This window comes from Oryzias melastigma, linkage group LG1 (assembly GCF_002922805.2).
Source record: "Oryzias melastigma strain HK-1 linkage group LG1, ASM292280v2, whole genome shotgun sequence".
NCBI lineage: Eukaryota > Metazoa > Chordata > Actinopteri > Beloniformes > Adrianichthyidae > Oryzias > Oryzias melastigma.
This window is the reverse complement of record NC_050512.1, coordinates 30,015,517-30,030,300: the sequence shown is the minus strand read 5'-3', so window position 1 is coordinate 30,030,300 and position 14,784 is coordinate 30,015,517. Positions and strand designations below refer to the sequence as shown.

The window sequence follows — 14,784 nt, the reverse complement described above, 5'->3', positions numbered from 1 at the left end:
ACTGAGGTGTTTGGCATCTCCAGATGCTTATGAGTGGTGTTCAAAATGAAGATCTGTGCATCATCAACCCCTCTGCCTTCCTGGTACGCAAACTGAAGTGGATCCATCAACGGATAGGTTTGCTTCATGATGTGATCCTTAATAATCTTCTCCATTGACTTCATGGCCAGGGATGTGAGGGCCACAGGACAGAAGTCATTCAGGACCTTAGGGTTGCTCTTTTTTCCAATGGGGATCACCATAGAGTGTTTCCAGCATGTGGGTACTATGCCACTAGACAGGGAGCTCTCGAACAGATGTAGAAACACCCCACCAAGTTGCTCAGCACAGTGCCACAGGGTTCGCCCACAGATGTTGTCTGGTCCTGGAGCCGAGTTCTTTTTTGTCCTCTTAAGGGCTCTCACCACCTCAGTTGTGTCAAATGTAAGAATAGAATAGAATAGAATAGAAATACTTTATTCATCCCAGGGTGGGAAATTAGGCTGTTGCAGCATCAGGCATATACAGAAGATATTAACATACTAGAGAAGAAAGCAAAAAAAAAGGAAATAATATACAATAAAAAACAAAAGCAAATTGTGCACATTGTAATGCGCGGAATATAATAATAGGGAGTTTGCAAATTGAGGCAGTAATGGACAACGGTCATTTAAAAAGTCAATTGGTGAGTTATCTGTTACAGAGGGATGAAGAGTTATACAGTCTTATTGCGTGTGGAAGAAATGATTTCTTGTAGCGGTCCCTGGAACAGCGGAGTTGTCTGAGCCATTTGGAGAAGGCACTATGTTGTTTGTCCAGAACTGGGTGGAGAGGGTGGTCTGGGTTATCCATGATGGATAGCAGCTTGTTGAGGGTCCTCCTCTCCACCACAGCTTCAAATGTGTCCTGCTTGCAGCCGATGATGGAGCTGGCCTTTCTTATCAGTTTGTTCAGCCTGTTGGTGTCCGCTGCAGTGATGCTGCCCCCCCAGCAAACCACAGAGAAGAACAGAGTGCTGGCTACCACAGACTGGTAGAAGATCTCCAGCATTTTGCTGCACACATTGAAGGACCTCAGCTTCCTTAGGAAATACAGTCTGCTGCAGGTCTTCTTGTAGACAGTCGTACTGTTGGTCCTCCAGCTCAGCTTGGTCCTCCAGCTCAGCTTGGCCGTCCAGCTCAGCTTGTTGTCGATGGTCACACCCAGGTACCTGTACTCCTCCACGACCTTAACATCCTCACCCAGGATGCTAAGGAGCTGCAGTGCAGTGCTCTTCTTTCTGAAGTCGATGACCATCTCTCTGGTTTTATCAACATTCAGCAGCAGCTGATTTTCTCCGGACCAATCCACAAATCTGTCCACCAGCCCCCTGTACTCCTCCTCCTCCTGTCCTCCGCTTATACACCCAACAACTGTAGAGTCATCAGAAAACTTCTGTAAGTGGCATGACTCTGAGTTGTACTGAAAATCAGTGGTGTACAAGGTGAACAGGAAAGGAGAGTCTTGAGTTTTGAGTGATGAGATGACTGAGTTTATCTGGTTGGTGTTATCCTTCTCAAATTGGGTGAAGAAGGAGTTAAGGTCGTTGGGAAGAGAAGTAGAACTGCTCCCTGTGATCTGGATGGGTCTCCAGTCAGATGAAACAGGGTTCACAACTGCCATGTTTTTGAGGCCTTGCTAGGCTGTTCGAATATTTCCTGTGGCAAAAGACTGTGGTACTTTGTTTTTGTAATCCCTTCTTGGCTTTTTTATGGCTTGCTTCCCGTCCTTATTTACCTCTTTCTTTTCAACCTCAGTTTCAGAGAAGAAAATTCTCTTTTTTTGTTCAAAATGGTTTTAAGATCTTTGGTTACCCAGGGTTTGTTTTTGACATAGATGGTGACTCTTTTGGTGGGGATAATGCTGTCCACACAGAAGGAGATGTATGCAAACACCATCTCCACATTTTCATTGATGTTGGAGGAAGAGGAAGTGAGGATGTCCCAGTCTGTGGTTTCAAAGCATCCTTGTAGTCTGTCGATGCACTCTGTTGTCCACTGTTTGATGTCCTTGGTAATTTTCTGTGTCCTCTTACCTACTGGTGAGTAAGTTGGAGCAAGTAGTATGCTGTTGTGGTCTGAAGAGCCAAGAGGAGGAAGAGGAACAGATGTATAAGCGTTGGGAACTGCATTTACCATTTTTTTTCCCCAGAATGGTGTTACAGTTTATATACTGATGGAAACCTTTCAGAGTTTTTTTTTCAACCGTACAGTGGTTAAAATCACCTATGATAAAGTTTGGAGCATCAGGTGAAATGAGGTCATATTTATCTAAAACATCTTTTAATTGTTCTATAGCAGCTGGGTGGCTCAGTGGGCTAGGTGAAGGGCTGGCACGCAGGAGCCCTGGGTTCGATTCCCAGGGTTGTCCACTGATCCCCACCCAGATTGGGTCCTTAGCCAAGACCCTTGACGCTGCTGCCTAACTGGGTCCCTGTGCCCCTCAAGTACAGGGTTGTGTCAGGAAAGGCATCTGGCGTAAAAACTCTGCCAAATCACTGATGCGAAACAGTGGGTGCTGTTGCGCTGTGGGGTAAGCAAAAGGGATAAGCCGAAAGTGAAAGAAGAAGATCTTTTAATTGTTCTGAGGATGAGTTGGCTTTAGGGTGAATATAAACAAGAAATACAAACCGTTGAGGGAATTCCCTTGACAGATACCACGGCCGTACGGAGACACACAGGAGTTCAATGTCAGAGTTACAAAGCTTTTCTCTGACCATCACAGTTTGACACCATCGGGGGTTAATGTAGAGGCAGACTCCCCCACCGAGCTGTTTTTGAGTGGTTTTATAGTCACGGTCTAACCTGATGGGAGACCCAAATCCGTCTATGTGTAAAGCGTCATTACTGTCCTTCTCATTTAACCATGTTTCAGTAAAAGCCAAGATAGAGGCAGTCCGGTATTCGTACATGTGCAGCACGTTAGCTTGGAGTTCGTCGGATTTATTCCGCAGAGAGCGCACGTTGGAGAGAATGATTGATGGGAGAACACGGTTTTGTTTATTGTCTTCTTGTTTCAGTCTAGCTTTAACTCCGCTTTTTTTTTCTTCTTCCCACGCCTTGTTACCTTCCTTTTATTGTGTGAGGAGTCCGTGTTGTCGAGCTGGGGCCGGAGTCGTAGCTCGCGCGGCAGCTGATCAGTAAGGAAGGCCGGCGCAGAAGAGTGTTGCAACTCGAGCATAGTTTCTTTGGTAAAACTTATACCGGGGGCTTTCAGCAATGCAGTTTCTTCGGGTTATGGAGGGCAGGTAATCCAAAACGAAAAAAAGGAGCAGAATAAGCCATACATTCCCGGCTGGATCCATTGTTTCTTGTTCTACGTTGTTGTCGGCCAATGCTAGCTAGCTAGCTCTGAATGTGGCTATGACAACAATAGCGTTGGGTCGGAAATCCAGCAAAAGCGTCGTGATAAAGATGTGCCGGGTCGGTAAGTACACAGACCGCTACCACTATACACAACGGATCAATGGCAACAAAAACAGACAAAACAAACAAACAAAAAAAAAAACGGTATATGTTAGGTAGAAATAAACTAAATACACATAAACTACTCTCTCTGCACCAACCGGTCGCCCGCTGGAGCATTGACCCGGAAATCAGCACAAGTACCCCAAGGCTCCATCCTGGAACCTCTTCTATTTAACATCTATATGCTCTCACTGGCCCATGTTATAAAGAACAACATTAGGTGAAATAGCTATGCAGATGACATATATATATATATATATATATATATATATATATATATATATATATATTAGACTGACACCAGGAGACCGAGGCCCTGTACAGGCTCTTGGTAAATGAACTTAGGACATTTATGACTGGATGTGCCACAACTTACTTTAATTAAACAAAAACAAAACTGAGGTTATTGTCTTTGGGGCTAAAGAAAAAAGGTTGGACGTCACTACAGAGCTTCAATCTATTCAACTGAAAACTACCAACCAGGCCAGAAACTTGGGTGTAGTGATAGACACAGACTTAAATTTTGATAAACACATTAAAGCAGTCACTAAATCAGCCTATTATCATCTCAAAAATATCTCAAGGATTAAAGATTTGATGTCTAAGCAGGACCTGGAGAAACTAGTGCATGCTTTCATCTTTAGTCGACTTGATTACTGTAACAGTGTTTTTACAGGAATACCAAAAAAAAATCCATCAGGAAACTGCAGCTTATTCAGAACTCTGCTGCTCGGGTTCTCACAAGGACCAAAAAAGTAGACCACATCAGTCCAGTTCTGAGGTCTTTACACTGGTTACCTGTCTGTCAGAGGATAGACTTTAAAGTTCTGTTACTGGTTTATAAAGCTTTGAATGGTTTAGCACCAAAATACATGACTGACCTCCTGACCCAGTATGTACCAGCCAGACCTCTCCGGTCATCAGGATCCGGTCTTTTATCAGTTCCTAGAGTCAGAACTAAACATGGAGAAGCTGCATTCAGCTTCTATGCACCACAGATCTAGAATAGACTTCCAGAAAACATTAGATCAGCTGAAACACTCAGTGTATTTAAATCCAGGTTAAAGACTCACCTGTTCTCAGTTGCATTTGATTAATATGTATTTTAAAAGTTTACGTCCGTACTGTTTATTTATGTTTGTTTTAAATTAAGCTATTTCTACTTTCTTTTAATTTTATTCTAATGATCACAAATTTACTATTTTTCTTGATTGTTTCTTACTGTCGTGGTGCACCTGCGCTCCTCCTCCACCTCCTGATTGGACCCAGCTGTCGGCACTCATCATCTCATCTCCTGTCTACTAAAGAGGAGCCATTCTTCCCCAGTTCGTTACCTTACCTGGTGTAGTACCCTTACCTCTCTCTCGTTTATATGTTTAAAGTACAGTTATTAAGCTTTGCTACGGCTAATGGTAAATGGTAAATGGCGTATACTTGGATAGCGCTTTCTACCCTCCTTCGAGTGCCCAAAGCGCTTCACAGTCACAGACCCATTCACCCATTCATACATACATTCATACACTGGTGGTGGCTCTGCTGCCGAACACTGGCGCCAACCTCCCACCAACTCTGGGTTCGATGTCTTGCCCAAGGACACTTCGACACATGGGCGGGCAAGGCGGGAGTCAAACCCACTCACTTCTGATCAGGAGTCGACCACCCTACCGCTGCACCACGACTGCCCTAATCACAGTAACCCTCTGTCTCTAGGTTCATCATCCACGTGCCGACCTGGGTCAGTAAATTTTTGTCAACTCTGCCACGCCAAGTTAACTCCTCGCCACGCAGCATCAGCCTTACTCACCTCCTGGATGTTCGCCCTGCCGCTCCAGATCACCTCATCTCTTTGTTCACCATTTCAAGTCTGCAACTCCATTCAAGTCCTGGCAACAGCTCCACTATCTCCATGGACAATAAAATAACTTTCTAACTGGATCTGCCTTCCGTCATCCTTCCGGGTTCTAGCATCTGGATCTGAGTCGCTTCATTAGCATGACAGATTTAATGTTTTATGCAAAGCAATTTGAATTATCTCTGTACATGAAATGTGCTGTACAAATAAACTTGCCTTGGAAACCACATATTAGATATATTTAGAGTAAAATATCAAAAAGTATTGCAATACTTAATGAAGTACAATATGTTTAGTACAAATCATGACATACGTTGTACTGCTCATTAGTCATGCCACATTTAATATATTGTATCGAAGTATGACACAACAAGTACAAAACAACACTGTAAAACCTTTTCAACCTTCAGAAACATGCAATAAGAACTATTCATAATGTTTGATACTGTGATCATACCATCATGTTATTTATTAGTTCTAAATAAATAACATTTTTTTATTTAGTTTATATGTATACAGTAAAACTTCTCTATAAAGCTAACAATAAAGTATTATCCAATAATATTGAGAAACAATTTACATATATTAATAGGTATAGGGACAGAGATTACTCACCGAGGGGATTTGGTATTTTTAAACAACCAATAATTTGAACTGTTAGGAAGAGTATATGTGTATCAGTGTGAGTTAAACTGTGGATTAAACTGTGGAACAGCCTTGAAAATCAATACAATGTTTGGACATCAAACTATTTACAATAAAAATTAAAGAGACGCTTTTGTCAAAATACGAGATGAACGAACAAAAATTATTATTTCAAAAAATTTTTTTATCGTGAAATGGTGATTGTGGATAACAATTTATAGGAAAATAAAAAGAGGAAAAACTGAAAGATACTGGAATATTTTATTGTATTGTTTAGGCTTATATATTGTGAATTATTTGAGTTACTGGAAAAATACATAAAGGAATAGGCTTAAATAAGCATTTGCTTCTGCCTATCCCCTTTTCAAACATGTATTTATTGAATTTGGCTTGTGACTTTTCTTTTATAAAATGTGATTGCATTAATTTTTGGTTTTTTAAGTGTTTTTTTGTAATGTTTTACATTTTTGAAATAAATCAAATATAACTTCACAAAATAAAATTCCAAAGAGCCCAGACAGAATCCAGAATTTAGGAGATGGAGATTATGGGATGACTATCTTGTTTCAGTGGAAACTTGTGGGATTAGTGTGTTTTGAGACGTATGCCACGTGTAAAGGAGCCTTAAGAACTCTATCTCATTGAGATGTAACAGCTTGCGTTAAAATGGAGAAAAGAATTAGCAACTAAATTCCCAAAATGTTTCTAGAGGTGGATGGTGAAGGGGTCTGTCTCTCTAGTTCCAAAGCAACCACTGCTTTAGTTTCTGTGGGTTATAAAGGGAAGAATTACAAAAAATATGTTGTGAGATGATTTTTAAAAAGACTAACTGTGACCATTACAAGATGAAAATAAGAATCTGACATTTCCGATGCATAACTTTTATCACCGCTGATTTATTGAGAGAAGTAGTTGGTCTAAGACAGGAGTCTGCAATCTTCGACTCTGAAAGAGCCGTTCGAATTGATTTCTTACTAACTACAATCCAGTAGGAGCCACAAAGTCTTCATTCACCATTTAAAAAAATAAGACACTGACCTGTATTTATGCTATTACTTTGCGTAAATAAAACACAAACATTAAAAAAAAATTTCAGTTTTTTTAAACTTTTGACAGAAGTTCATTTCAAATAAAAGACACCCTGTCACATATGATCATTTATATGCAGTAAAAGTAGTAGTAGCAACTGTAATATCAGCAGTGATTAAATAAAAATAGTTAATTTCACTGTTTTGGATATAAATCTAACAAATCAAAAGGAAATCCAAGCTAATCAAGTGATTCCTGGAATATTTATTGAACAAACTTAAAATTCCTAAACTTTTTCAAAAATAGAAATTAATTAATTGAAATTTGATTAATTAATCCTGTGCGCCTTAATCCTGGTTGTGCTTATTGACATCCATTGATTTTTTTTTGTAGTACAGGGCAGGACGCACAACAATGTGTCAAAATGTTGTAGTTCGACAAAATGTTGTAGTCCTTCAACTGCTTGTAAATTAGTTAAAATTCGAGTTAGTAATTTTTTTCCCCCTTTACTACTTTCCAACTTCTTACTTTATAGTTACTTTTTAACATTTAGAAACTTTTTATTTTTCTTTGATGGCTCTGGAGCCGCATTTTGTACACCGCTGGTATAACGGGAGTTAAAGACTTAATTTCACTAATAGCCTTTTTAACAGATTTTCATGCAATTTATCAAAAAACTTTCCTGACTTCCTGGTGACCTCAGAATTTCTCCTGACTGATCAGTTTCCATATGATGGGTTCATCATATGGTGGCTCAGACACGTTCACACCCATGCGCGTGCACACACACGGTGGTTTGTGCAGACAGGCCGTGTTGGTGCGGGCCTCAAGCCTGTTGGCATCGAGTGTGTTAGAGCCAGAGTCAGGGGGTGGTGGGGGCGGTTTCCAGATCTTACCATGCTTTGATGATTTACTGGATAAAGACGGTGAGTGCTGAGAGCCATCTGAGAGCAGAGGACAGTGTCAGAAGATCCAAACTTCAGAATGTTAGCTGATATCAAGCATCTGATCCCCCTGTGGTTATTTTAAAAAAAAATCTATACACATAAATAAATGTTTAGCCCATCTTTCATGTGACCGTTTAGTTTATTGTTTTTATTGTGTTTGGGAGCACAATGTTTAGAGCAGAACAAGCTCTAACAGGTTCATACAAAGTCTCTGTGAACAGAGACTAAAGCTAAAAAAGATGTTTCCAATGTCTTGTAACAGGCATTGATAAAGAATTGACAGACTTTCACTCTTTAATGGTGTAAGATAATATTTTTGATTAAATTCTATTTCCATTTTACTCTTATATGTAACCTTTCAATGAAGCTCTGTAACCTTTGAATGAGCCTAGTGTGCTCATTAACACGTGCCTCTGAATGCATTCTCAGATATTTAAAACAGTCTGCAGCTTGTTAGAATTCCAACTTAGGCAGTGTTTAATGTAAGACAGATTTGAATTGTCCTCTGTGAAAGAAATTGTTTTATTCTTATCATTGTCTAAATGTTTTTTCAAAATGTTAATCCAAGCTGTATCCTACAGATGACCAGTTCACCTTTTAGGAACAAATTTTAAGTGCCTTCTCCTGCTTCTTTTCCCAAGCTAAGATGAAAGGGTTTACAATACACCGTCTCCAGCAGGAGGGCAGGATGCTGATTGAATGTAAACATTCCCAAATGGCTCCTTAAATTACATCCTCCTTAACCGAGGGGTGTAAAGGCATAAATAACATGTTGACCCCGAGACAAATGCAGAAAGCAGAGGCCTCTGAGACAATGATCAACCAAGAAGGTCAGGCCATGTGACATGTCCTGACCATTGCTTTGACCAGCCCTATAAAACGCTTGGGTCCCGTCAGTTCGGCGGAACCCTCTGACAGAGCCAGAGCTTCCCTGCACGCTCGTGCACCGGGTGTATTTTTCTGATGTTGCTATTAAACACTTGTGTTAATCTTAAGATGTGTCTGCTCTTCCATCGGATTCCACATTTTCCCATAACAATGGCTTTAAACCTTTAGGTGCTGCTTTTCTCCTTCAGAATCTGCGGGAATTATCGTGTTAATGGTTACAAAGTTACAATAAATCAAATAAAAAACACTAGAGCCCTGGTATTAAAAGGTTAAACAAACCAGCTAAATGAATTTTGCCACTAAGCGGAGAAAGTGGTTATTTCTTTTTTTTTTAACTTGTCCTGTCCAGCTGCTGAGCAAAGAGATATGAGCTGAGAGCCTCTTGTGTTGGGCAGATTTTACTGTCTCAACAGGCGTGGTAGTTGATCTTCTGATACACTTTTCTTTAAACCCCTTTGTATTTAATGCTAAACTTTATTTATATTGCCCTGCGAAAAACTGGCGACCTGTCCAGGGTGTACCCCGCCTTCGCCCTTCAGTAGCCGGGATAGGCTCCGGCACCCCCGCGACCCCGAAAGGGACAAAGCGGTCAAGAAGATGGATGGACTTTATTTATATCAATAATGTTTGAATATGTATATGTATTTGTAGAATCCTGTGACCTGGAGTCCATTTTTTTTCTCAGTGTAGAGTATAAATGTGGAGCTGGCTCCAGCTGATTAACTAATCCTAAAGATATAAATCTGTTTGGCAGACTAAACACATTGTAACTGCAGAAAGATGGATTATGTTGCTGAAGAACAAGACTTCTGCAGTTCATTGAGACAGGATTCATTTCTGTGGAGCTCCACAGGGCAAGACACTGAATCCTGAATTTGCGCGTGAATGGGGGAATGGGTCTGTGACTGTGAAGCTCTTTGGGCCCTCAAAAGAGGGTAAAAAACGCTATCCAAGTATACGCCATTTACCATTTACACGTCTACATGTTTGGGTTCAGAGAATCTCCCAGTTAGTAGCAGCAGCAGCTGTCCTGCACAGGAGAAAGCCGCTGCTCCGTAAAAGTTATTAAACACTTAACAAGATTGTTCTATTTAAAATCAAACATGCTCATTGTTCGCTGATAAAATATGTATTTTTAAAATGCAAACTAAATAAACTAATGGTGGCACACACACAAGCAGACACACAAAAAATCCACACACATAGAAACAGATAAACACAAAAGTCATCAGAGGCTGTCTGTGTCATGTTGCAGCAGACTGATAGAAACATGCTTTTGTGGCGCACTGGGGTTGGCCTTCATGTGTCTGAATTGTGGCCTGGACCATTAACACAGACGTCTAACAAACCATGCCCACTGTCACCCAAGCTGCCACTTTGACAGACTACAACCAGACCAGTCATTCAGTCCATCAAGAGGTGTCAGGGTGAAGCTGTGGATGAGGAGCAGCAGGGAAGTGTGAAGGGGAGGGCCGCAGCACACAAAGAGATGTGGAAAACTGGCACGTCTCCACGGTGACGGGTGAAGCTGTGCCTGACAACAGTTCCCCTCTGTGGCGGTGACATCAGAATCAATTCAAAGTAGAAGTTGGAGGACAAATGACACTATAGCAGGGGTCTCAAACTCAATTCAGCCGGGGGCCGCTGGAGGCAGAGTCCGGGTGAGGCCGGGCCGCATCAGGATTTTCAGAAGAAAATCGCTGATAAAACATTCAAATATTCTCAAATATCTTTATTTTTAACACAAAAAAATTAATTAAATACATAAATGAAAACATGAATTAAAAAATAAATCAATCATTAAAAAATAAAAAAAGTAATAATAATGACCATACAGCAGATACAGACCACTGAAGAGACCACATATTGACTGACTGGCAGACTAGAGAAAACTACCAGTAATTGTTTATATTCAGTCTCAAATGTCTGTATTAACAGCACCTCCTTGTTTTCTGAGCTGAGAGCAGAGGAGGATTATTATAGGTGCTTCCACACTGGCCACGTCAGCACGCAATAGAGCGCGCACTTTCAATGAAAAGTCAATGCAAATGCGCGCACACCAGTAAAAGAGCACGTAAAAGTGAGAACGCGTTGCTACGCAAGTTTTGAGTTGGGTCTTGAGCTCTACCCACAAATCAGCCACGCACTGAGCGCGCGCTTAATCTTTGACACGGTTCAACACTTCCACGCACAGTTGCAGCAGCGCAGAGCTGTGACCAATCAGTGATCCGGATTTGGGAGCTGCTTATGGGTGCCGTCTGCTTCAAAGCAAAGAAGTGCCAAATATGATCAAAGAGAAATGAATCATTGTGGTTTGTGCCCAAACACCAAGGTAGACATTGGAACACAGTTGTGAAAACAAGTCTTTAGCAAGATTTGTGGGATTTTCAAGCGGTTTTCCTTTTTCCTCTGAGGTTCCCCCTATTGCAGGTGGTGGACGAACACTAACAAACAGTAAAAATACAATAGAATAAGAGTCTCTCCTCTGTCACTACGTGCGTGACCGTACTGCTCCGGTACCACCTGCTTAGCGCGCGTTCATAAACCTGCATAGAAAAAAGAAATAAAAAAAAAGTTGATCTTGAATCTTGAATCTAGACCGTGTTTTTGAACGCACCGCACGTGGCCGGTGTGTGAGCACCTGAGCAGCACCTTGTGGGCGCTGAGCAGAGTTCTACACACGTTTACCTGGATTTTCATCAGACACCCACAAGCAGTGGCGGACTAATTTTAAGATCACATGTTTGACAGGCGGGGTGCAGCGGATTCGCCACGCGGAGAAAGAGGGGCATACGACTGCGGCGTCAAACACATTTTTTGACATGCGGCGAGCACTGTGCAGCAAAAGAGGGAAAGAAGGGCGGGGCACATGAATTCGTCGGGCGAATTGTGTTCGGTGTGAAAGCACCTTCAGAGGCTTCATGGCTCCTCCTCCTCCCAGCTGATTGAAGGAATGAATGAATGAGTGAGCGAGGCACTGGACAGCCCGCCGATGTTCCGCCCTCCAGAGCCATATACAGTACCTCACCGTAATTAGTTTGTTCAGCTCTGAACACAACAAGTGTCATTCATATCAATCTTGCGGGATGCACTAACATTAATCTTTCATATTAAGACGGGGGGCACAAACTATTGTCCTGGGGGCCGCAGTTGGCCCACGGGCCGCGAGTTTAAGACCCCTGCACTATAGGCTGACTCAGAGTGTACTGTACCCTGTAAGAGGGAGTGATGCTTGCACAGCAAAACTTCAACTAGAGACACTCTGTAGTTACTGCACTTCGCCACCAGAAGGAACCGTTATCAAATTAATAACTACAGATTAGACCACGGAAACAACACAACACCAAACAAAAACAACAGACAACTGGAGGACAAAGTCTCTCTTTCTTTTCTTCCGCCATATTTAAATCTGTTTATCTAAAAGTCAACCGCATATTTACCAAAAACTCTCTAAGATCCAGTGTTGTCTGAAACCTCAGACTCTGTCCAAAACCTTCGTGCAGGAGTCTGAGGCCTTTTGGGACTCAAGTTCATCCAACTCTGTGTGTTTGTGTAGGAAGGCCGTTCTCGGGTGATTGGAGTACTGAGTGGGATGTAATTCTCGGTCTGCAGAGGACAGATAAGTGTGACGCACAGTCCTGGGTGGCTGTGCTCGTCAGTGTGGACACACACTGACATGATTGCGCTGCGTGTGTCGGCGTGCACGCTATGCTACATGGCAGAGTCATGCACGAGGAAACTCCACGTGCTGAAGCAGTGTGCTGAGCCCAGGGGAGCCGTGGTGTGATTGCTCCATGATGCCATGGGGCAGGGGATAAGCTGTGAGGGCGTGGAGGTGATGGACGGGGCAGGGAGGGAGTGGTGGGGGGTGGTGAGGAATGTTGCTTACCAGATATCTGTGGTTGGATGCCGGGCTGGTCGTTGGTGCTGAGCAGCTGTGCCTGGATGGTCTCCACCACGCGTTTGAAACGCCGGCTGGGACCTGAGGAGGAACCAGAGAAGACATGCTGGATCAGCTTTTCAGGAAACTGTGCTGAGCAGAACCACCTAAAGATGTCAAGCAGAAATGTGCAGAAGAAAACTCCCAGCAGGTTACACTGAGGTTTCTGGAGAAATTGCCTTTTTTTTTTAGAAAATGATGACGGACAAAATGAAACCAAAATGATCACAGATCCAAAAAACAATTGCAACATTATTGACAACTAAGGATGTAACGATTTTGTGAATCGATTAAAAAAAAAACATTTCAAACTCGTCAACATGGTAATTGGTGCAGAAAATGTAAAAATCTGTTTGTCTCGGTCTAAGCCTAAATGTATTATTTTTGTATTTATATATATATATTTTGTATTTATATAAATGCAAAATATCATCAATCCTTTTGGCCTAAAAGATAATCGGAGTAGAGGGTTAAAAATGCGATATGGGGGAAAACAATCATGTAATGTTTTCTTTTTTGGAATTTTTTTCTAAGAAACAACTTTGTTCCATCAAACCATCATCATCTGCATAAAAAATATGTACTGATGATTTTAGACTTTTTTAAATAAAAGTTCTAGTAGTAGTATTTTAATTTATTTTTTATTTTTTCCAGAAACCACACGCTGAAAAATGCCAGCTTCACTGGTCTGTAAAAATATTGTTCAGTTTAAACCGGTCCATGGCCTGTGAAAGGTTGGGGACCACTGTTTTTTAGTGGACTACACAATGTTGTTCTACAGTGTTGGGTGTTCATCATGGTGCATGTTCATTGTGGAATCCAATGAAAAGAAGACTTACTGCCCCCCACTGTGCAGGGAGAACACTCATGTTCAGACCCAGACTGTTATGGAAAATGTGAGAATGGACCAAAATACATCACTTCCTGTGCAATTTTTCCTGGTGTGAGTAGTTCACCCTCAGATGACGGGTTCTGTCCATTTACCTGACAGCAGGGTGAAGGTGACTGAGTAGATGCCATTCTCCTTGGTGGCGCTGGTGCTCTCTGTGTAGGTGATATCCACCTGAAACTTGACGGGCTTCTGGAAAACTGTGGGTCCAGCTGTTGACTTGTACTCTGCCCGGAAACTTGTCTGAGAGATGACGCTGTGGCTCAGACTGGGAATCTGGGAGCAAGCAGGAGAGCTGAATCAGCAGCATAGCTTTGATTTAAATAACCCACTCAAATGATTTTTTTTTTTTTTTTTTGGGGGGGGGATCTTGCTAATAACATGTATATAATATACTTAAAACCCATAACACTAGCCTCTACATCTCTCTCGTTTTTATGTACCTGGATCATCACCTTCTTTGCCTTTCTCTCTTTAAATCCCTCTCCTTTGTATTATGTATAATGTATCATTTTTGAGAGATCGTTTTATCACGAACTTCTACGGAAAGCTGCAACAGCGCGAAGGCAAAAGCTTGTTGACTGGCACACGTGTGCACCGCGGACCACCCCACCCCCTATGCGCACGCACCTCGTGCTAGCATAATTTAAATGAACTGTCCGTTCTCATCGAATGGAGTTCGAGTCAAATTCATGCAAATCATCTTTGTTTTAACAAGCTCTTAAGTAAATGCTTCACGGTTATCTTAAAATCTGTTCACCTGAAGCTCCCGCCGCGTGTGGAAGGAGCTTCCGTCAAAAACTTTTCTCAACTTCATAATGAAAGACGCGGATCGACGGATATCAGGTTTATTTGATCTTAAGAGCTGAATAAAAGCATCGGTACACGTTTCCATTTCTGGATTAAAAGAATCACCCAATGAGGAGCAGCAGCTGTCTCGTACTAGTGATGGGTCGGTCGCGAACGAACCGGCTCTTTGAACCGGCTGTTTGAATGGAACGACGCGAGCCGGCTCCTCGCTGGGAGCCGGAAGTCGGGAGCCGAGTCTTTTCTCTCTCACCTCCTCTCTCTCTCTCTCCCTTTTTTTCTCCGCATGTCGCACGTGATTG

At 42.0% G+C, this 14,784-nt stretch overlaps 1 protein-coding gene across 1 annotated transcript in view; it reads right to left on the bottom strand.

Annotated features, from left to right (window-relative positions):
• Positions 1–14,784, bottom strand: part of LOC112157234 (serine/threonine-protein kinase BRSK2) — a 37,371-nt gene that overhangs the window by 10,000 nt on the left and 12,587 nt on the right. Inside the window, exons 3-4 of the mRNA XM_024289870.2 lie at positions 13,771–13,951; positions 12,736–12,828 (exon numbers count right to left, since the gene is read on the bottom strand). Coding sequence (XP_024145638.2) covers positions 12,736–12,828; positions 13,771–13,951 — 274 coding nt within the window. The remainder of the gene's footprint in view (positions 1–12,735; positions 12,829–13,770; positions 13,952–14,784) is intronic.